Raw genomic sequence first — 21,979 nt, 5'->3', positions numbered from 1 at the left:
TACATCAGGTGTCAGCTCATTAGGTGACTATATAACAGATAGATCCCCTTCAGAGCTTTTATCACAAGACACAACTCCTCTTTTTAAGTTGTGGCCTCTGGCCGCCTTACTACTACTACTACTACTTCTACTATTTATTTTTCTCTCACTTTTCTCCCATGACTGGGACCCACAGCGGCTTACAATCTAAAAAGCACAGTACAATTAAAGGCTTACAAAATTGACAACTAAAATGGTATTAAACGACTACAATATTAAAAAGATCATTCATTTAAAAATGGAATACAATTTTAAAAAGATAAAATCACTTCAAAAGAACCACCATCACCCAAAACCCAGATTTTAAAACAATACACCACTCCCAGGACTTTCTTTTAAAATTTTCCGTTTTAAATGCCTGTCTAAATAAAAAGGTCTTAGCCTACCTGTGGAAAGTCAAGAAGGGATCCATTCTGGCTTTCCTGGGAAAGTGTGAGATATAGTTTTCTAAGTACCAAAGTACAAAATCAAATTAATCCAGACAAAACAAGTGAAGCAGAAGTTTCAATGTTTTAGTTACAATCTTGCAAGAAGGGGTGTCCAAGCAAGTAGGCGCACCCCATTATGGATTTCACATAATATTTATCCCTTTCCCTGGCTGCAGTTTTCCCTGCCTCGTTTCTCATTGACTGGGTTTATGAGATGCACAAACTTTCAGAGCCTCCTTCTCCATGTATAATATCCCCTCCTTCCACATATATCCCATTCATTCAAATCAGTGATGATCCCTTCCGGGGTGTGTCTGTAACTACAGTATTCATAAACTTATTAAACATGCTCAGAAGTGATAGTGCCTTGTTAGAAAAAGTGAAACCTATATAATTAAGTGAAGCCTGAATTTGTTATTTCCCCCCAAAGTCTCCCTCCCTTTCATGTAGACATTATTTATCTTGTTGGCCTTGTCGGCCAGCTACAAAGATTGTCTGTTCTTTTGAAGCTTGTACTGTACAAAATTGTTACAACTTTAGTCCTAAACTAAAACAAAAACATTGAGCCTGTATAGCCACATTCTAAGATATTAAAAGCTTCTTTGCTACTTGGCAAAAGGTAACCAAGTTCATCCAATTAGTGTTTTATAAAGTTTGTGTGGAATTCAAAAGGTAACTACCTTTTCATCTGGGGTCCCTGGAGTCTAAACACTTTTTATATAGATTATAACATGGGAGGGACAGCGTTCAGCCTCCATCCTTAAACTTGGCTTATCGCGTGATCGAGGGTCACACCCTTGTGCGCTTCTCTCATCCTTCTCCTGTGACTAAAGTGTTATGGAGCCATCCCTGCATACATCTCCCATCGGTAAAATGTCTTGGAACCATCATTTGGTATTAACAGGAGCTCCCATTAATACCAAATGATGGTTCCATGACACTTTACTGATGGGAGAAACGCAAAGGTACAGCTCCAAGACAGTTTACCCATGGGAAAAGCACATGGGGGTGTGATTACCAATTGTGTGATTAGCTGAATTTAAGGATGAGAGAAGGACGCTGTCCCTCCCGTGTAATAATTCCCATAGTGTCTGTGCATCGTGTGTATATTTTTATTTTCTATTCTAAAGGCCCAATGTAAAATCTAAACTCTTGATTCTATTTCTGCTAACATTTACTTATACAGTTGGCCCTACTTATCCACTGATTATTTTTATCCACAGATTCAAGCATGCATGGTTTGAAAATATTTTTTAAAAAGTATGAATTTCAAATAGCAAACCTTGATTTTGCCATTTTTTATAAGAGACACCATTTTGCTATGCCATTATATTTAATGGGACTTGAGCATCCACGGATTTTGTTATCCACGGGGGTCCTGGAACCAAATGCCAGTGGATAACAAGGGCTTTATAGGTCATTACCAGCCCTTTGAATTGTGCCTTGATTCTTGAAACAAACTGGCAGCCATTGGAGCTGTCTGAACAGGGACACTGTAGGGTCTCTGTAATCTGCCCAGTTAAACAGCCTGGCTACAGCTCTTTGGACCAGCTGATGTTTCCCAACACTCGTCAAAGGCAGTCCCAAGCAGAGCACATTACACTAGTCCAAATGGGATGTAACTAAGGCATGTATCACCAAGGCCAGATCTGGCATCTCAAAGAACAGGCACAACTGGCACACAGGTTTTAAACGTACAAAAGCACTCTTGGTCACTGCAGAGACCTAGACCTCCAAGTTCAAAGTTGAGTCCAGCAGTAGCTCCAAACTGCAAACCTACATTTTCAGGGGGAGTGTAACCCCATCTAACACAGGCTGGATCCCTATTCATTTAAACTTCTCACTATCATCCCTCTCTCCCCTCTTTTAACTAATAGACCCCCCCCCCACAGGTGTCTTTCTCTCATCCTTAAGCATTCTTCTCTTGTCCTTAAACTCAGCTAATAACACGATTGGGAATCACACTGCCATGTGCTTTCCCCATGTCTTGGAGCTGTTCCTTAGCGTTTCTCCCAATTCACTTCTACTATGATAACTTGGATGCTTTGTCTGCCCAGCCATTCATGCCAAGTTTGGTTGCAGCTTGCTAGGAAGGTGTCCCAATGGTATCTCTGTCACAAAAACTCACAAAATTCACCTTCAGTGTGTCAGGCTGCAATGATAAACAATATCACACTGCACAGTTATAGCGCTATTATTCAATTTAACTGCTATGGATGCCTCCTGTAGTATTCTAGGGTTTGTAGTTTAGTGAATCATAGAACAGAATAGTGTGAGCCCTAAGAGCTCTCTGGGTGAGAATTCTAAATGCTTCTCCTAAACTGCAAATTCCAGGATTCCACAGGAGGCAGCCATAGCAGTAAAAGTGGAATAATAGTACTACAACAGTGCAGTGTGGTATTGTGGTGTGTGTGTGTGTGTGTGTGTGTGTCCTAAGCAAACACAGTGTAACTTATTTCTGAGAATACATGTATAAATTTGTGTTCTCAGCCTTCTGGCAAGACCACATTAAGCAACGTGAAGAGACTAACTCAGGCAACAGATATTAAATGTCATAATGAATGATTTGTTATCTGTGAAGGAAAAGCCATTTGTGGGAGTTTCTGTTTCAAATGCCAAAATTGTTTGATCAGCTTTAGGCACTACGTACATGTATTTGGGTTGCCTTTTGCTGTTCCATTCTAGGCAGCAAAATGTCTTTGGTTGCCCCTAGACTTTGCAAAGTATCCAGCTTTACCCTCTTATACAGAGCCAGAACAGGAAGTACGATTAGTGACACAATATTTTCTAAAAACTCTTCAGATTCTCTAAAAAACCGAGCTTTCACTCTATGTAAAATGTTATCAGATAGAAGTTCAGAACATTGAATACCTAGAATAGCCATGTTAAACTGCAGCTCAAATTCCACATTCTTCTTCGGCTTGTCTTTAGAAGTAAGATCTTTTTTATCCTGCAAACTCCGTAAAATACGGTATTCTGTTTCCTCTGCTAATCTAAACAGTAGTACATCTTGAGCTATAAAGCAGTGATATTTTTTATGATGACGAATGCCGATTAAATCCAAACAGTATCGTTTTTCTTTATAATGTTTCCCGATCGCCCTCACTAACGCTTTATATCGCTCATTTTCTGGTACTTTGTCAGTTTTTTTACTAGCAGTATTCTTTTTACTTTCATATACAGGTTTCTGCACATCACAATCAACATCACGATACTCAGCAAATGTGCCCACTTTGGAGATTTGTTTTTGTTTATTTGCTGGCAATTCTTTCTTGTAATCTCTTGCTTCCTCATCATCATAATTGACATCAAGATCGTCAGTAGAGGTGTTCTGTGTGGAGATGCGGATATTGTTCTCATTATTAGCTAGAGATTCTTGCCTTTTGACTTCTGATCCATGATCATTTGTAGTGAAGGTGTCCTCTTTGAATATTTGTGCATCTTCCTTTTCTTTATTAGTTGGCAGTTCTTTCCTTTCATCACTTGGTTTCTGTTCACCTGTAGAACTAAAAGGACTAGAAAGAACTGGTTTCTTGTCTCTTGGCTGACTCATCTTCTGTGCAGACAGCAAATTAGATTGCTGTTCATCCACAGCCTCTCTTTTTCTTTTATTTTTATTAGGGAAGAACAATATATCAAGAATTTTGGAGGGTACCTTTTGTGATTTTTTACTAGCAATGACATTATCAAAAAAACATTTTATGTCTTCATTGATTAAAAGAGTGTAATACTGTGGACCAGTAAACATAAAAGCATTCTTCAGTGCCCTCCTAGCCAGGTCTTCTTCCAGTATTTTAAATGCACTGGGTTCCAGATGCTCTTTTAGGTCCTTTATCAATAGATCTTGATTTTCAGTAGCATAGACTTCCATATCAGAAAGTCTGAAATCACCTGGAGAAATATGATAAACATTCTCAAATGGCAGAATCAGATCTAAAAATTAAGATAAGCATTATCGCAATGAAAGCCATTCTAACAGCACCAAAACAGTAAACCTGAGCTTCATAACTAAAAAGAACTTTATCCCCAGTGAAAGATAAACAAAATATTAAGTCTCCAAGACAGATCTTAATTTATGTACTTGGGAGCTTTCATAAATATTACATCTTTTAATTCATTATCATATACAGTAATTGTGGAAATATTTCCTGTGGGTGCTTATTTCTTCCTTGTTTTTAATGCGTTTCTAAATTAAGCTTTTATTCTGCAGCCTTTCACAGAATACTGTGGCAGGTCAAAATGTAGTCCTCCATGTGTAATCCTCCCCTTTATGACCTGAGTTCTTCCATTTCCCCCACTCCCCCAAAATTAGCAAAGAATGACCACTGCTGGCTGTGGAGGAAGGCAGGTTGTGTGAATGCACAAAGGACGTATTGAAAAAGATAGTTATAGGTAAGCAAACTGTCTTTCTTCATCATGTTTGCTGTGCATAACACACTTGGGTGTTCTAGCCTGGAACACTGTATCAGAGAAAGAGCTCTTCAATACAGGATTATTCAAGGGAGTGGACTTCGCAAGAACTTCCTCTAGAACATTTGAGTCAACAGGTTCATACCTTTATATGATGGCTGTTCAGTGAAGTTTAACTTCTCTGCTGGGGCACCATCCACTTCTTCAGTCTGATTTCCATGTTCCTTCTTTGCTGAAGACATTAAAATGCTAAACATTATTTTTGCCAGGTTTTGCTTCACTGAAAATTTAAATTCTTTATTATTCCAAAAATACGAAAACAAATTTGCATATGCAAAAAAAAAATGATACAGTTGACCCTTTGTATCCATGGGAGTTCTGTTCCAGACCCCCCACCCACCCACCCACATGGATGCCAAGAATGGCGAGACATTAAGTCTCATCACTTTTAATGGCAGCACACCACGCATGCATCATCATTGGGGGAAATGGGGCACGGCCATCTGTGGATGGCAAGCCCACAGGATTGTGTAAAAGGAACCACTCTACTTACATGAATATTTACAATGCTGAAAAGCATCCATAAATATTATTAGTAATATTGTATGCTGTTTCTTCTTTTAAAAAACTGGCCAAAGCATTTGATTCACAGCAATATTTTGTTTTACACTCTTTCTTCATCTCTTCATTTTGCTAATCCCTTGCTCTTACATCTTCACTGATTTTTCTTAGCCCTGTCTATCCATTTTTTAAAATGCATTGTAACTTTTAAAGATTCCTTCAGTTTTTAACTGTATCTAGTTTTTCAGTAGACTGAAACTTTAAATTCTACTAGTATTTGATAATTAGGAATGAGCAAAACAATGCAGAATAAAAATATTTCCAGGATAAGAAAAGGCCACCAAAATCTACTGCAGAGACCACTGACGTAACCAGTTCAACGTTCAGTTTACTTTCTCGTTTTAAAAAGGCCTACCCAGGCCTAAAATAGTCTTGGAGGCAACAGCATAGCAAGATGCCCTATTTTTATGGGAAGGAATCACCCCAAAAATCCAGAATTGGGGGGAAGTTTTGGGAGCCTCAGAAATGCTCTTTGGGTTGCATAAGGACTACAGATCCATGATATAAATTTCAATACCCTACAACGTTCAGTATAACAAATATCTCCTCCTGCTCTTTTGTCAGCTGGTCAAAGCATTCCTGGGTATAGTAGAGTTGGTAAAATGAGCCATATTTTCATTTTGAAAGTGCTTCTGTAGCAGTCTAAGGAATTTTTTCCCACAGGCTGTGACCCTAAAAAGTGCAAAACTGACATTATGAAAGAATTCTGTCTCAATGTATCACAGCACTCAGACACTTCAAAATAGCATGCTCTACTGCACTGATCTCTGGAAAGTTTATACAGAAAAAAGATTCCCCCCTCACCAAATAAATAAATAAATAAACCACCCTTCAGTTTGAGCAACAGACTTTTTCTCTCTCGTTTGTATTTTCTTCCTTGAGAAACAGAATGTAAAGCAGGACTGGGGAGCCACTTTCAGAGGGTTGAGCATGGTTTCCCCATATCACCTATGGGGGCCAGCACCCCTGAAAACACTAATTCTCCAATTGAAATGCTGGCTGTAACTCTTTCAGCTGATTTCATTGTCTGTCACTGTGTGGTGAGAATGGGAGTGGGTGATGCCAAATGTAATGAGATGGTGCTTTAAGTATTGGATGATTTAGGGCTGAAACAGATGGCCCAAAACCACCGGATTGGGGCTGCTGCAGAGCTACATGCCACAGCAATCCCACACAATGTCACCAACCTGATGTTTTCCTGGTGCAAAAAGAAGCGGCAGAAAACCTCTCCTTTTTGTGCCGGGAAAACCACAGTGGTGTTTTTTTGGCACTCCTGCGGCATGTGACGGCTAAACACTGCGCTACTCGAGTGCTGAAAAACTGCTACCGTGTGGGCAGTGGGGTGGCCTCATGGCATGCTCCTAGCATCTTGGTGGCATGGGGTGTGTTTATGCCACGTCCCCAAGCCACCAGGAAGATGCCACATTTTGCCAGTCTGTTTTCCCCCTTAGTCTCCATCTGCACTGTAGAAATAATGCAGTTTGACACTGCTTTAACTGACATGGCTCAGTGCTATGGAATTCTGTGAACTATAGTTTTGTGAGCTATTTAATCTTCTCTGTCTGGGCCAATACGTATGGACCAAAAGCCCCATTCTCATCCTGACCTGACATCATCCTGTCCAGACCATGCAGGTCATTAGCCCTGGGCTGGGATGAGGCAGACTAGATTTGGATCCCATGGATTTAGCCTAATTGTGGCCCAAAGTTGCCTTAAACCATTCTAAAAAAACTGGCTGTTTGCTTCTAGTTTCTAGGGGTAGGCCCCTAGCAGAAATGAGCTAGAGTAATCAAAAGGTTGATTAGATCAATAGGACAGAGAAAGAAATTAAGGAAAGCACCATTTAACAGCACAATGGAAAAGTTGGAAGACAATCTGAGAATCAGTTTCTACTAAAAAGAAGAAGAAGAGTATATTTCAGCTAGGAAGGGGTAGGGGAAAGGAGTTGTCTGCTTCTCCTAATTTGAGGTGCCACTGCCCAGATCAGTTATTACAGAACTTACCAGCTTCTATTTTATTAGAGACTTTCTTGACAAGTGGTTTATTTGGAATATCTTCCAATCCATGCTGAAGTGCTTCCAAATGTTTTGGGTGGAAATGGCCCCAAATCAGCTTAGCCATCATCACTACATCGCTGTCCTCTAGTTTACCTTCGGGGATTCTCTCCTCATTTAGCCCGACTGTATTCATCCAGGACTTGAGTTTGCGCATTTCGTTCTGGTCCAGCTCCTCAAGGATTTTTATCATAAATTGTACATCTGTCTCCATCATGATAGTTTTTAAGTTTCTGCTGCTGAGAAATGTATACAGTCTGGAATAGACAAGAGCCTGGAGAGGAGATAATGGGGAGAACATTAAGTAGTTGACATTGATGACACAACTAATTTCATTCAACAGAAATGACACATGCTGAATAATGTACAGAAGGCTAAGGATTTTCTTCAGAAGTATAAAGATAACTTTGATGATAGTGGTAAGAAGGCCTAGGTTGAAAGGGAGAAAGAAAGCCTGGATCAAGGAGAAGGAAAACAGAGGGGAAAAATTGGGTAACCAGCAGGCTAAGGAGTGCTGTCTTGGTTTAAACTGAATGTTTTTTAATAGCTTGTTATCTTTTTAAACTGCATTTTATTGTTTTATTGTTTTAACTTGAGATTTGTTTTGTTTTAATACAGTACTGTGAAATATTTAATTCTATGTTAATGTTCACTTTTTGTTTTTTATAATTGTATTTTTTTACAGTTAAAAACATTTTAATGTTTTTAATTGTATTATTTTTTTAACACTCCATGTGGTGCTGAAGACTGGCTAAAACTATTGTCTTCTTATTGATAGTATATAAAAGGTGACCTTGGGCAAGCCACACTCTCTCAGCCACAAAGAGTGGCAATGGCAAACCCCCTCTGAACAAATCTTGCCAAGAAAACCCTATGATAGTGTCACCTTAGGGTTGATATAAGTCAGAAATGACCTGAAGGCACAGAATAACAACAAGAGGTCTGTGGAGGAAGACGTCACATTATAAAAACTTCTGATTTTAAATACAGTAAATGAAGAGAACATAGGGAGCTCTAGTATTTCTAATCAACGGACAAATCGGTAAATATGGACATCAAGACAGAGACCAAAAACATACTATTAGTCCATCACTGTTGTGTTTTTTAGTCATTCTCCTACCTCAGGAAATCCCTCATTTCACAGCATGCGGAAGGGAAGAATTAAATTGGGGAGCCAAGGTTATGAGGGTCTCTCTGTTTACCACCTCATATTTTCAAGGTGATGGCCCCAATGCCCTTACTGATAATTGGAAACTATATCTAAATTGCCATTTCAGTTAAATGACTGCACTAAAAAGCTTTACTATAATTAAGCTGAAAACACACAAATACTATCTGGATGGAAAAAAGACCACTGTCTTCCAAGCAGCCCTTACTACTTGTTCTTTTAAAGTCCTTTAACTCTGGAATTAAACATATAAAATTCTAATCATTATTTAAAATAAGTGGTTTGGAGCTTGTTACTTTATATTTTGTAATTTCCCCAACCACATGGGACTAACAAATGGCAAATAAATTTGAAAGAATCTAAAAGAACTAGGCTTTGGGTAAAGAATCGGCTGGGATATATAAAAATTATTGGCTGTTTTCCCATTTTAATCCATACTGTAATTAATAATTTCATTCTAGAAGTAAGTTAATGCTAAAATGCCAACTTTAATCAATCAATCATATTTAAAAATTAAATTAAGTTGCCCTTTTTGTCGGAAAGATGCTGTTTTTGTTAGGTATAATTGATGGACAAGAACTAATTTTACACCATTTTCTTTCATTTTTGCTGCTGTAGAATTAATTGCTGAGAGTGGAAGGGCAATAGGGCAAATCTGTTGGTTGTACTCTTCGCCTGTCATAGGACCACCTTCATAGCATGCCATGAGCTGTGATTGCTTTGACCAGCTTCCCACTTCATACCAGGTTTTGTACATTTATTTTTTCTAGTACAAAAGTTGGTAGAGGCAAGCAGCCAGTGCTGTATCATTCAAGCTTTCTGTTACCAGAATATCCAGATTTGACTTCTAGTGTTGAACCATGGCTGAAATGTTTTCCTTCTTATTAATGCCATAGTGGTATATGGAGGAAAAGCTCACATTATAAAAACTGCTGGTTTTTTAAAAATGAAGAAAACATAGAGAGCTCTAGTATTCGCCCCACCCTAATATTAGCAGAAGAGAAACTGAATGTAGATGTAAATGCAAAATTTGAAGAAATCCAATATAGTCACATTAAATATAGACTGGTAAAAGGGAACATGAAGGGAAAGAGAACCAAATGTGTCCAAAACATGCTAGATTTGAATAAATACACAATATAGTTTGAGTATCCCTTATCCAAAATACTTGTCTATTTATCAAGGAATATTTCTACCTTGTTAACTGGGGTATACCTGTATTTTACACTGCCCACACAACTCTGTCTAGTGAGTGATTCAGAAATTCAATGGACAATGTATGCTCTGACACCACATTTCCCAGAACTCCATAGCATTGAGCCATGCCAGTTAAAGTGGTGTCAAAGCAGATTATTTCTGCAGTGCAGTTGCAGCTAGGTGTACAATGTTTTTTAGTTTCCTTTCTCATCACCACCCCCTTTTACTGACCTCAAGGCAGAAAGAAGTCCTTGCCGACAGGTGAATTAACAGCTTCCCTATGAAATCTTTGGCAGCCACAACGCTGAAAGAAGCAGCAGCAGCAGCACCTTCACGTCTTTATAAGTTCCAGCCTGGTAAGGGAAAGAAAAACTAATCAGCTGACAAATCAATAAATATGGATGAGAGGAGAGAGTCCAAGAAATGAAACTCAGGTTGCTTCCTGCCCAGACATACTATGAGCCTATCACTGCATTTTTCAGTGGTTCTGCCTCAAGAAATTCCCGCTTCACCACCTGCAGAAAGGCAGGGGCTAAGTTAAATGCCTGCACTGAAGACCTTACTGGAATTAAGCCGAAAATAGTCATCCATGGTTTTACTCTCCCCCACTCACATTCCTGTTTGTGGATTGTGGCACAGACCATAAATGGATAATATAAAACAATAGTGTAAAGCTAAAGAAGAACACTAAATCAACCATCATGCTAAAATACAACTTGAAGAGCATCCCCAAAGAAATGAAAGATAATTTCAATTAGGTTGGACCCAAGCCATGTAGGGCTTTAAAGGTGATAACCAACACCTTGTACTGTGCCTGGAAACCAATAGGCAGCCAGTGGAGTCATTTCAATATTGGTGTTATATGGTCACTCCTAGATTTACCCATGACCAACCTGGCTGCCATATTCTGTACTAACTGAAGTTTCCGGGTTAAGCACAAGGGTAGTCCCATGTAGAACACATTGCAGAAATTGAGTCGTGAGGTTACCAGTCCATGTACTACAGTTTCAAGGTCTCCTGGTTCCAGAAAAGCAGCTGGCGTATCAGCCCATACTGATAACAGGCACTCTTGACTGTCATATTTACCTGATTTGTCATCTGGAGGAACGGATCAAAAAGCCCCACCAGACTGCGAACACAGTCCTTTGAGGAGAGCATGACCCCATCTAGGACTGGAGGTTGCAACCCAAAACCTGGTTTAGGGGTCCCTACTGTAAGTACTTCTGTTTTGTCTGGATTCAGCTTGAGTCTGTTTTTCCTCATTACTGCCTCAAGACACTGATTGAGGAAATAAATGCCAGCTGTCATCGGAGCTACTGACAGAGATATGGAGAAATATATTTGGGTGTCATCAGCGTACCAATAACACCCTGCCCCATGTCTATAAATGATTTCTCCCAGCAGCTTCATATGTATATTGAACAGCATCAGGGACAGTATGGCACCCTGAGGGATGCCACATTTAAGCTCTGTTTTTGAGGAACGACTGTCCCCGAGCATCACCCTCTGAAATCTACCTGAGAGAAAGAATGGAACCATTGCAAAGCAATGCCTCCAATACCTAACTCTCTCAGGCACTCCAAAAGGATGTCATGATCTATCGTCTTGAAAACTGCGGAGAGGTCTAAAAGCACCAACAGAGTCACGCTTCCTCTGTCGATGCCTAGAGGAAGGTCATCAGCCAGAGCAACCTTGGTAGTCTCCATCCCATATTCTGTCCTAAAGCCAGTTTGAAATAGATCTACAGTGCGCCCTTCCCTTACACTGGGGATCTGTTCTGGACATTCCCCGCATAAAGGAAAAAACGTTTTTGCTTAAGCCGCATTAGAAGTAATGGGGCCCATGCCCATGGCATGCGTCCCCATTACTTCTTGGCGCACAGAGGCTTCTTCAGTCATAGGCTTCCAGTTAGGGTTGCCATAAGTCAGGACCTCCAAACCAGGACAAAATTTTCAAGTGTAGGACATTTTTTTAAAATGGAGGACACACGAAAAATTGGATGCTTTTTTAAAAAATGTTAATATAAATGCATGTTTCTTAGGCATGATCAAAATGCAGGACATTTGGGCATTATTCCTAGACAGATGGCAGAAATGTGCTTCCCTTTCTGGCCTAACCACCACCACCCCATTTCAAAGCACACATGACCCACATTTGGGCATTTGACGTGGCTTTATTTAACATGGCTTCTGGCAAATTTCATAGAGTCAGAGTCGGAAGAGATGCAAGGGCCATCCAATCCAACCCCCTGCCATGCAGGAACTCTCAATCCAAGCATCCCCGACAGAGAGATTATTGCATCACCAAACCCTTTGGGTTTAATACTTAACATGGGTTAACATGGCTATGCAAACTGAACATGTCAAGGTGGTTTAACAAGAAGTGGATTTGCCCTTGGTTAATAAAAATACAAAAAGGGGAAAATAAATGCACACATATAGGGGGGAAATCCACTTAATAAATATACACAAAGGGGAAAATAAATGCACACAGATGGGGCCAAAAACCCACTTAATAAATAAATATACAGAGGGGGGAAAGTACATGATGGAAATGGCTACTTACCTCCTCCTCCTCCTCCTTTTCCTTTTTATCTTTGGCGCCAAACGGCACCAGAGGCTTGAGCTCAGCTCAACGCTCCTTCCCTTTCTCCTCCTCCTTCTATGAAGCCTGGCTTTCTCATTGAGGCTGGCCAATGGTCGACTGGGGCTGGGAACAGCCCAGCCCCTGCTTTTTTTGCTATTGGCCAGCCAGCCTCAAGGGAAGGAGTTGTTTTCTTAAGCTTGAGTGTGTGCCAATTTCGTGACTTTCACACGAAAACGGGGACTTTTCAGAGCTTTCCGTGTGATTTTGGTGCCTGGCTCTATATATTTCAGTGCGTTTTGGGTGACTTTTGCCATTCAGCTCCAGCCCTGACTCTGAGAGCGAGGCTGGCTACAGAGCAACCAACCCTTTGGAGTGTCACACACTAACAGTTTTCAGCCAATCAGAGCGAGGACTGGAGAGTGGTCGCCGCCCCCGCCCTCAGGAAACGCTCTCTAGTCTCTCAGCTCCTGACTCCCTCTTCAGTCTAGCTTTCCTAGACCTAAGCATACTTCCTAAGATGCATGGGAATTGTAGTTCATTGTGGCACCAGAGCTCTTTCTCACTAAACTACAATTCCCAGGGTTCCCTAGCACTGAGCCAGGGCAGCTAAAGCAGTCTCAAACTGGATTATTTCTGCAGTGTGTCTTGGACCCAACTCAGGCTGCATCTTCACTCCAGACTCCAGAGACAATCCATTTTCATACCGTTTTTACTGCCATGGCCCAGTGCTATGAAATCCTGGGAATTGTAGTTTGTTGTCACACGAGAGTTTGCTGAGAGAGGAGGTTAAATGTCTCACAAAACTACAATTCCCAGGATTTCCTAGCACTGAGCCATGGCAATTAAAAGGGTGTCAAACTGGATTATTTCTGCAGTGCGGTTGCAGCCGAACACATTTCTATTTGGCACAAAGCTTCCTGGACCCCCTTCATGTCAAAATAAATATCTTAAAAGTATTAGAAGGACTGAAAGATTCTTTGGTTGGTTTTAATGGTAATTTTGAGAGTTGAAATAAGTTCCAATTATTTTTATTCAATTAGGGCTACGTTTTATTGCCATATTAACATTACAGGGACTTTTGGGGGATTTAGACTGAATATCTGGTGAGATACGGGGGAGATTTGGTGAGTTTTGGCCAAAGGTTCGGGGAATTATCTTCAAGGCTTGTTAGCAACACTGATATTAGCATACGGAAATACTATCTCAATGCAAAGAAGGCCACACTGTCCTAAACTGGCCTTATTACTTGTTGGTCTTTTAACTTTCATTTCTTTCTTTCTTCCTCTTGGCTCCAGAGACAGAATGGCATCTAAATGTGAATATACAAGTCTGCTTGGAAACGTTTGCTTTGCCCTTTTCCTGCCCCTATCCAGCTTGACTTGAGGAACAGAAAGGAAAGGAAAGTCTCAAATCCTGTTGGGCGATTCTTTATTTACATTAAAATTTATTGAACTTTTGGATCATTCATTAACCAGAGTTGTCCGGATATGTTAATAATATAAAATATGAACAATTGAGGAATTGCTAGAGGCAGCACACAATGAAACCAGCTGCAAAGTTTAGAAGCAACACAGCTTATAAAACCAAAATAAAACAGTTCCCAAAATTCAAGAAGCAGCAGCAATTATTTACCTGGTGCTGAAAGAGCCATAATGTGGACATGAGAAAGCCTCACTGGGGAAGGTGTTTGACACATGGGCTGCCACCACTGAAAAAAGTCTGCTCTGTAACCACATTTGGCAGACCCTTATTCCTCCACTTTTCCCACCAGACACAAAGTTTTGCCTAAATCACCACTGGCATTAAATGTGAAGACTTTCACCATCTCACTGTTACCACCAAGAATGCAGATTTCATTGAGGTACGGCAGTTAAAGTGGTGTCAAACAGCATTATTTGTGCAGGGTGGATGCAGCCTATGACATCACAAGGAGCACCTGCACATGAGCCTTGCATTATGGCATTATAGAAGGGCATGCTAATTCAGATAACCTAGCTCCATTTTATCTCAGTCTTTAAGGGTTAAAACTAGCCCTTTTACTTGAGCCAAGAAAAGGATGGGCAGTTAAGACAACAGTACTAGCATAACATTAGCATGCCATCTGTTCTCTGTTTACAATCTTAACTACCCTATTTTGGACCAACTAAACATTCCAGATAATTTTCAGAAACAGCTTCACATATCACATTGCAAATGAGAGGCTACCACAGCATGAGGGACAATGTACAATACACACAGTGATATTTAACTTAAAGGAATAACCTTCCCACATAGAAGGAGTAATGAGTGGAATAAGAAGCATCTGGTAGGTAAGAGTTCTTGCAGAGTATGCTTAAGATGTTATAAGGTTTATGATGCTTATGTAGTTTTGTATTGATGTTTGAATGTTTTGAGTAACTATTTAATAAAGCTTTTTTAAAAAAGAAGAAATAAATCTTCCCATACTTCTTGTTCACTTGTACAATGAAACAAAATTTCTATAGTCTGGGTGCTATTTCAAATTGTTCATTTACTTGTTTCACAAAGCTACAATTTCCAGAATTCCATAGCACTGAGCCATGGCAGTTAAATGGTGTCAAACTGAATTATTTGTACAGTTCAAGTGCAGATGCAATCTATGGAATACGTTCATTTTAGTGTGATCTTTCCTGGATTAAAATCTATTTCATCAGATGTACTGTTGCTGTTCATTCCTCAGAGATGACCCAGACAGGTATACCCTCTCATCAAAGGAAACATCTCAGATGCTCTCCATTTAGGATGCTTCCCTTGTCAACTGTCATCCTTGGAAGCCTTTTCCCAAACCGTTTTTAGAAAGCAGGCTTCAGAGTTTAGAATGGAAGGAGAAGTATGGCTCACTGAGGATGGTTAATTCTGCACAACAGTTATGTTATATATGGGGACTATGGAAAGAAGCTGGAAAATGCTTCAGCTCATCAGTCAAAATAAGTTGTGAACATACACTGAATGTAGCACAAGCCATGCTATCCCGACTAGTCTCCCTCCTCCACACACCTCTCCTGTATACAACCACCTGCCAAGTAGACAAAATGTACAGACAAAAATGATTCAATAATTAATATGTATTAAACAATAGGATTCTCCCCATTCCACCAACATGCCACCTGGAATAAGATAAGTGTCCAGTCTCCACATACAAGCCAAATAGTTCATTCCATCTACAAGTTCCCCATGATTTATCTCACTGCAGTGTTTTATCAGCTATAAGAAAGACAATTGTATCATATTCCCAATAAGCAAAGCATTAATCAGACAGTTTATTTGCTAACAAATATGCTTTTATTACAAAAATATAGGGAGAGAATGTAAAACTGTCTTGCAAACCATCAATAGAAACTTAATTCAAGTGGAGCCTACATGTCTGGAAGTAATTTCACTGGTTGTGAGCCAACTACACTTCATGGCCTCTACAAGAAGTACCACCCTCACTGCTACATGAACTTCTCTACTGGTGATGAAAGGCTTCTTCTTGAAATGTGACATCCTGGAGGCTTCCAGAGCCACCAACCCATATAGGTGAGGTTTGTTCAGGGACCGAAGTACATCTAATGCCCAGCAGTATCGACTTGTGTCTTCAGGAACCTGTCATATAAATGTCATATGTATTAGCAAGGTTGACTTAAAAGTAATTCAAAAGAGCAACCTTCCTGAATCTCACCTTCTCAACCTGTACTGGACCACAGTTTCCATCACTGATGAGGGGTGTAATCTAATACATCTGGAGAGCACTAGCAGGTTGTACAAACCAGCCATTAAGGCCGGAGTGGGGGGCGTGATGCCTTGCACCGCAGGCAGCGTCACAGCGCTCCTCTGGTGCTGTGTCCAGATGATGCAGAGTGAAAGGAGTGCCAAAAAGCCATGGAGCAAGTGGCTATGGCACCCTTTTCATGGTGCAAAAAGGACAGATAGGGGCCGTGGCATATAGTTGCTACAGCCCCAATCTGGTACTTGGTCTGTTGAGCCCCTAGGTTGCAGAAATTTGCACTATAAAGGTGAAACGTGGTTGTTTCTGGACTTTTATCCATATACCAAGGATGGTCAACTTTTTATTTTTCTTTACAATTTCCACAACCACATACCAGTGGCATCTCTAGAGTGGTGCGGGGATCCAGAATGCACCAGGTGACACCCGGGATGTGTGTGACACCACTTCTGCTCAAACACCTGTATTTGAGCAGAGACATGGTGGCATTTGCTTTATCTCTTTAAAATGCTTTAAGAGATGATGGGAGTAAGGTGAATCTTACTTTTCTTCAGTGGGAGAAGAAAAGAGGGTCCCCAGAATTTTTTAAAATTAAAATTAAAATGTCAAAATTTTACTTGTTTAACATTAAATTTTGATTTTTTTAAATATAATTTTTTTAATTCTTATTTTAAAATATTACATTTTAACCAAATCTTCACTATGCTTGTGTAAATAAATTTAGGTTATGCATATGACATTGTAATTTGAAGGTATGATTTTTAATTTTGCTAGTTGTTTATGTTACTATTAGCATTACATTCAGTGGTATATGGGAATTATGATTTACAAGTAACATTAGTGCAATTTTTTTTTACTAAGGTTTCTATATGGTGTGAAATGGGAGGAGGAAGTCAATGAGGGGGGCGACACCATTGGACCGGGTGGCACCAACCCTAGGGACGCCACTGCCACTTACCTTTATCTATATTGGCTAAGGCAGCCCATACAAAAAAATTAACAAAGGTAAAGAAACGCAAAAGCAACCTACAAACTCTTCAACAGATCTGTTATGCAATTTGGAAGACACTTGTTAAGTTGTTTACCTGTTTTAGGATTCTGTACATGTATTTTGAATGGCTTGTTTTCTTCTTCCTTCTGTATAACTGGATGCCACAGAGCGCCAGTGAGTGTGGTCCTTCAGACTGCTGCTGTGGACTCAGGAAAGGCTTCATTCTGGCTGTTAAAGGATGAAGATTATTAGAGTGGTACTAACAAATACCTGCCTATCCATATCCAAAAATCACCCACCTCCAGTTGGATATTTTTGGTGGTGGCATCCTATCTGAACCCCTACTAAGAGGCTTATCTGGCACTTAATATGACTGTTTTGGCCTTTGGTTAAGTTGTTGTTTTTAATTTTTCTGAAACATTTAAATAAATGTCTTTAGTGATTTTAGATATTTTTATTTTGCTGGTGGTTTTATTTTATTAATTATGTCTGTCTGTAATTGTTGTTTTTTGGTCTTATTGTAAATTTCACACACACACACACACACACACACAAAATCAAGAGTACCATTTGGTCTAAAAGTTTAAGCCAACCATAAAGATTTTAAGATGATTTGGTCAAGATTTGATCATCTTGCTTGGAATTATGTTTCCTTAAAACATTCATACATTATGTTACATACCATTCATAGTAGTATAATCCTGTTGCATCTACAGCATTGCTACCTTTAGTAAGGAACCAGTTGGTACAGTTGGAAGGCATGTAATCTTAGTTATAAGCTACTTCTGAAAAGTAGTCACTACTCAAATTCTTAGGTACTGCATTTGGAACCAGCATTTCACAAATTGGTATGGATAATGTACTCCATGTTAGACATCAGGTGCCATTTTAATGCAGGATTTTCAAGTGAAAATTGCCCTCAAGCCTACTCCCTAATGTTTATATTAATTTACAGTTGTTGCCATAGGAGAAAAGAGCAGCATTTATAATCTATTCATATAATAATATAATCTATTAATATAATCTATAATTTATTTATAATTCAGGGCACTTTTAGGTTTCACAGACCAACGTACACAAACATCCACTGAAGTGTATGATAGTCTACATTTGCCTGCCCCTAAGTATGAAGAGGTCAGTTATATGTTTTAGCAGTTTATAACTAAGATTATGTGCCTTCCAACATAAGCTGTACTATTAGATTATGTTTGATTAGTAAAGAAGTGTGTGTGTGGCTGCCTCTCTAAACCAGAACAGGGAATGTGTGACCTTCCAGATCTTAGATTGGAGATCCCTCCACCATTGACTATGCTTAGGATTGATTTGAATTTCAACCCAAGAACATCTCTCAGTACAAGTGAGCCATAGCCTCATCTACACATACTTGATTAGTCTGCCATTTGCAGAACAGGGACATAAGAAAGAATTCTAAACAGCAATAAACCAATAAAGAAAACTTTTGAGCAATGGCTTAGGACACAGAGTAGTAAATTAATTATTAAATCAAGTATTTTATTTAATGCAGACTGCCTTAAACAAAAACTGACTCTGCCCTTGTATCTTCAAACAGTAATAGATGCAAGGTAAAACTTTTAGTAGCAGAAAGGTAAGTGCCTATGCTTCACCAGTTACATTTTGGGTTCGCAAATAACTATGAAGGATATAGAAGCAAAGAGAAAGAGAAAGCAGCAACCTCAACATAAGCTATCTAAAACATGGTATATGTTCGTTTAGTTTGACAGCTCTAGTTGTTTTGTTGTTCATTTTAAATTCTGGATCTCTGCCTATATTTTCTATCCACAAGCTGGTCCCTTTATCAGAATAACAAAGCTGTTGTTTCAGCCCTCAGTTAAACCACTAGTCAAATCTCTCAGTAAATCACAAACATATTGATAAGCATTGAACTAAACAATGTGTTGCTTAAGCCTTTCCAGAGCTTGAGTTATCACATACATAGTTTTTTACAACACTCACAAGGAATCTTTTGTACAACTATATTTAATGTCAGTATTAAAGACACAAGATCCCATTATTCACACTACCTAACATCTGACTTGTGAGAAATTGATGCTGTATAATGTGTAACAAACCTGTGCTATCAAAGAGCAGAAAACAGCTAAGTGCAGTACGAATATCAGAAGATGGTTTTATACTTTTGTAACAGCTGTGTTTCTCCTTATCACCTTCCATCTCCAGGTGCAACAAGGACAGTGTTGTTAATGGCATACATTCAAAGGTTAATGCGGCTTGCAATTTGGCTTCCTTGTGCAGCTGGGTTTACAGGAGTATGCTTAATCTAGAGGAGTGCTTTTCTGATTTTCTGCTTTCAGGAGACAGTTCCACGTGAAATTCCCTCCTGAGCAGACTCTTGAAAGTTTGCCTTAATTATACTGGTACCATAATTGAATCCATGCTGGCCTCCACAAAGTTCACAGGCCAATGGCTATATCCGTTATTGATAGGGCTGTCGGATCTTAGGGCCTGGGCCCTTTTCTTCAGTCCGCAGGGTGAGAGTACTGCCTTAAAATGTGTCTGTATGTTATCTCATTTGTTAGGCTTTGGCTGTATCCACACTGGAGATATAACCCGGTTTGGCACCGCTTTTAAGTGTCTTGGCTCAAGGCTATGGAATTCTGGGAGTTGGAGTTTGTTGTGGGGCCCAGAGCAGAGGCTGTGCTGATGGTGCATATGGGTCCAATGCTAGCAGGCATGTATTCTGGTGGTGAAAAGGAACTGAGGTTTTCGCCTTGCTAAGAGTAGGTTGGCAAAATGTGGAAGAATAACCCCTGAGGCCAGTGAGTTTGTGGTTGATACCACACAGCAGATTTAATGCAATCGGACATCACTTTAACTGTCCTGGTTTCATCCTCTGGAATCCTGGGATTCCAGTAGTTTGCTGTGGCACCAGAGAAGGCTAAATATCTCACAAAACTGCTGACAGAGAAGGCTAAATATCATACAAATCCCACAATTCCATAGCATTCGGCCATGGCAGTTAAATCAGGATGGTTTCTCAAGTGTTCTGCTTCTGCTGATTTTTCCGACTGACTCAGAAAAATGAATGAATTTATTACGGCATCCAGCCAGCATAAAATAATAAAATGTTTAGGAAAATTACCTTACATCCAGTTAGAAACATTTATATTCCAGCATACCATATAAACATTATATTCAAGCATATCATATTATAAATGTATGAGTACATACAAGTGTTAAGGATAAAACTTTGAACCGTGTTTCTGGGAGGATTTAGGAATACAAAAATGATTGATTACAATATCTACTATCAAAACAACTGCAAGGATATAATTATATGATAGTTGCCCTTCTAAATGTGGTGAATAATTCTGGGATTTGTAGTTTTGTGAGATATTTAGCCTTCTCTGGTGCCACAGCAAACTACTGGAATCCCAGGATTCCAGTGTCCCTTGGTTCATGTTTGAACATTGCATTTGGTGGCCTCTATGTTACTAACATGTTACTATTACTATTGGTTACCATTATTATAATTCTATGATTCTACTATTACTATGACAAGTGTTACTAATAATGTTACTATTAGTATTAGTTACTAATCCCATTACTGTTAATAGTTTTATCAATGATGTTGCTATTATTGTTAGTTACTATTACTGGGACACTAGGAGACCGGGGTTTGAATCCCGGCTCATCCATGAAAACCTCAAGCCACACTCTCTCAGCCTCAGAGGATGACAAGGGCAAACCCTGCCTCTGAATAAACTTGCCAAGGAAACCCATGATAGGTTCCCCTTATAAGTCTGAAACCACTTGAAGGCACACAACAACATTGTGTTTTTAATTGTTTTTAAATTTTTGTTGTGTTGTTTTAATAATGTTTTATCTTGCAAGCTGCCTTGCGTCAGTCCCTTTTCGGGAGAAAGGAGACATAGATGTGAAAGTAAGAAGGAACAGCAGCAACAAATAGTAATATTTTTTTGTGTTTTTTTTGGGCTATGCGGCCATGTTCTGTAAGAGTGTTTATTCCTAATGTTTTGCCAGCATCTGTGGCTGGCATCATCAGAGAAAATCCCACAAAAACCTCTGGATGCCGGCTGTGAAAGCCTTCAACTTCACAGTAATAGTAATAATTATTATTTATTTTATTTTATTTGACACTCGTCCCTCCACATTCTCTGGGTTTAGGGGCACAGGACCCCCGCGAATGTGGAAAAACCACAAATAACAAAAACACTATGATTTTTTAACCTGAGAGAACACCTCTCTAGGAATCTCTAGGTCCTCCAGTGCAACTCTGTGGTCAAGTCTGCCATGCATTGACCATAGAGTTGCGCTGGAGGAGCTACAAAGGCCTAGTGGAGTGTTCTCTCTAGGAATCTTTAGGTCTTTCAGTGCAACTTTTGGTCAAAGCTGACCACAGAGTTGCGCCGGAGGACTTAGACATTCCTAGAGAGGACATACTAATAAAATCTGTGAATAATTCAGGCCTTTCCTGAACAGAACCACTCAGCCAAAAACGAATTCCCTTCCCAATGCATCACTCAGTTTATGGATTATTTTATTAATAGTTTATTTTAATTTTAATTGTAATATGTTTGCTTCTTTTTAGGGGGAGGATGGGAATATTATATGTACAAAGTATTGTATATTGGAATGATTTTTAGACATAAGCCACTTTGATTGTTTGGCAACAGAAAAGCAATGGTATAAATAAAGTATTATTATTATTATTATTATTAATCAAATCCACAAAAGTCAAAGCTGCAAATGTGGAGGGGCAAG

The 21,979-nt window shown here is 39.4% G+C and overlaps 1 protein-coding gene across 1 annotated transcript; it reads right to left on the bottom strand.

The window, feature by feature from the left end:
- Positions 1-2,804: 2,804 nt before the first annotated feature.
- On the bottom strand, positions 2,805-12,511 carry LOC121934720. The gene is made up of 5 exons (XM_042475500.1): positions 12,483-12,511; positions 10,149-10,270; positions 7,502-7,826; positions 5,023-5,109; positions 2,805-4,358 (listed from the first exon to the last, which is right to left on the bottom strand). The coding sequence occupies exons 3-5, from the start codon at positions 7,767-7,769 to the stop codon at positions 3,103-3,105; spliced, it is 1,611 nt and encodes a 536-aa protein (XP_042331434.1). The 5' UTR covers positions 7,770-7,826; positions 10,149-10,270; positions 12,483-12,511; the 3' UTR covers positions 2,805-3,102.
- Between the last annotated feature and the right edge of the window lie 9,468 nt (positions 12,512-21,979).

The sequence above is a fragment of the Sceloporus undulatus genome, chromosome 6 (genome assembly GCF_019175285.1).
Source record: "Sceloporus undulatus isolate JIND9_A2432 ecotype Alabama chromosome 6, SceUnd_v1.1, whole genome shotgun sequence".
NCBI classification, from domain to species: domain Eukaryota; kingdom Metazoa; phylum Chordata; class Lepidosauria; order Squamata; family Phrynosomatidae; genus Sceloporus; species Sceloporus undulatus.
Note: the sequence above shows the minus strand (reverse complement) of the source record. Positions and strands in the feature narration are given on the sequence as shown.

Bases quoted from the DNA above. Each gene is read 5' to 3' on its own strand.
- LOC121934720 (XM_042475500.1), bottom strand. From the start codon at position 7,769: ATGATGGAGACAGATGTACAATTTATGATAAAAATCCTTGAGGAGCTG. The intron at 5,110-7,501 runs GTAAGTTCTGTA...TAATGTCTTCAG, and splicing joins CTCTAATAAAATAGAAGCTG to CAAAGAAGGAACATGGAAAT. The intron at 4,359-5,022 runs GTATGAACCTGT...ATATTTCTCCAG, and splicing joins TGAACAGCCATCATATAAAG to GTGATTTCAGACTTTCTGAT.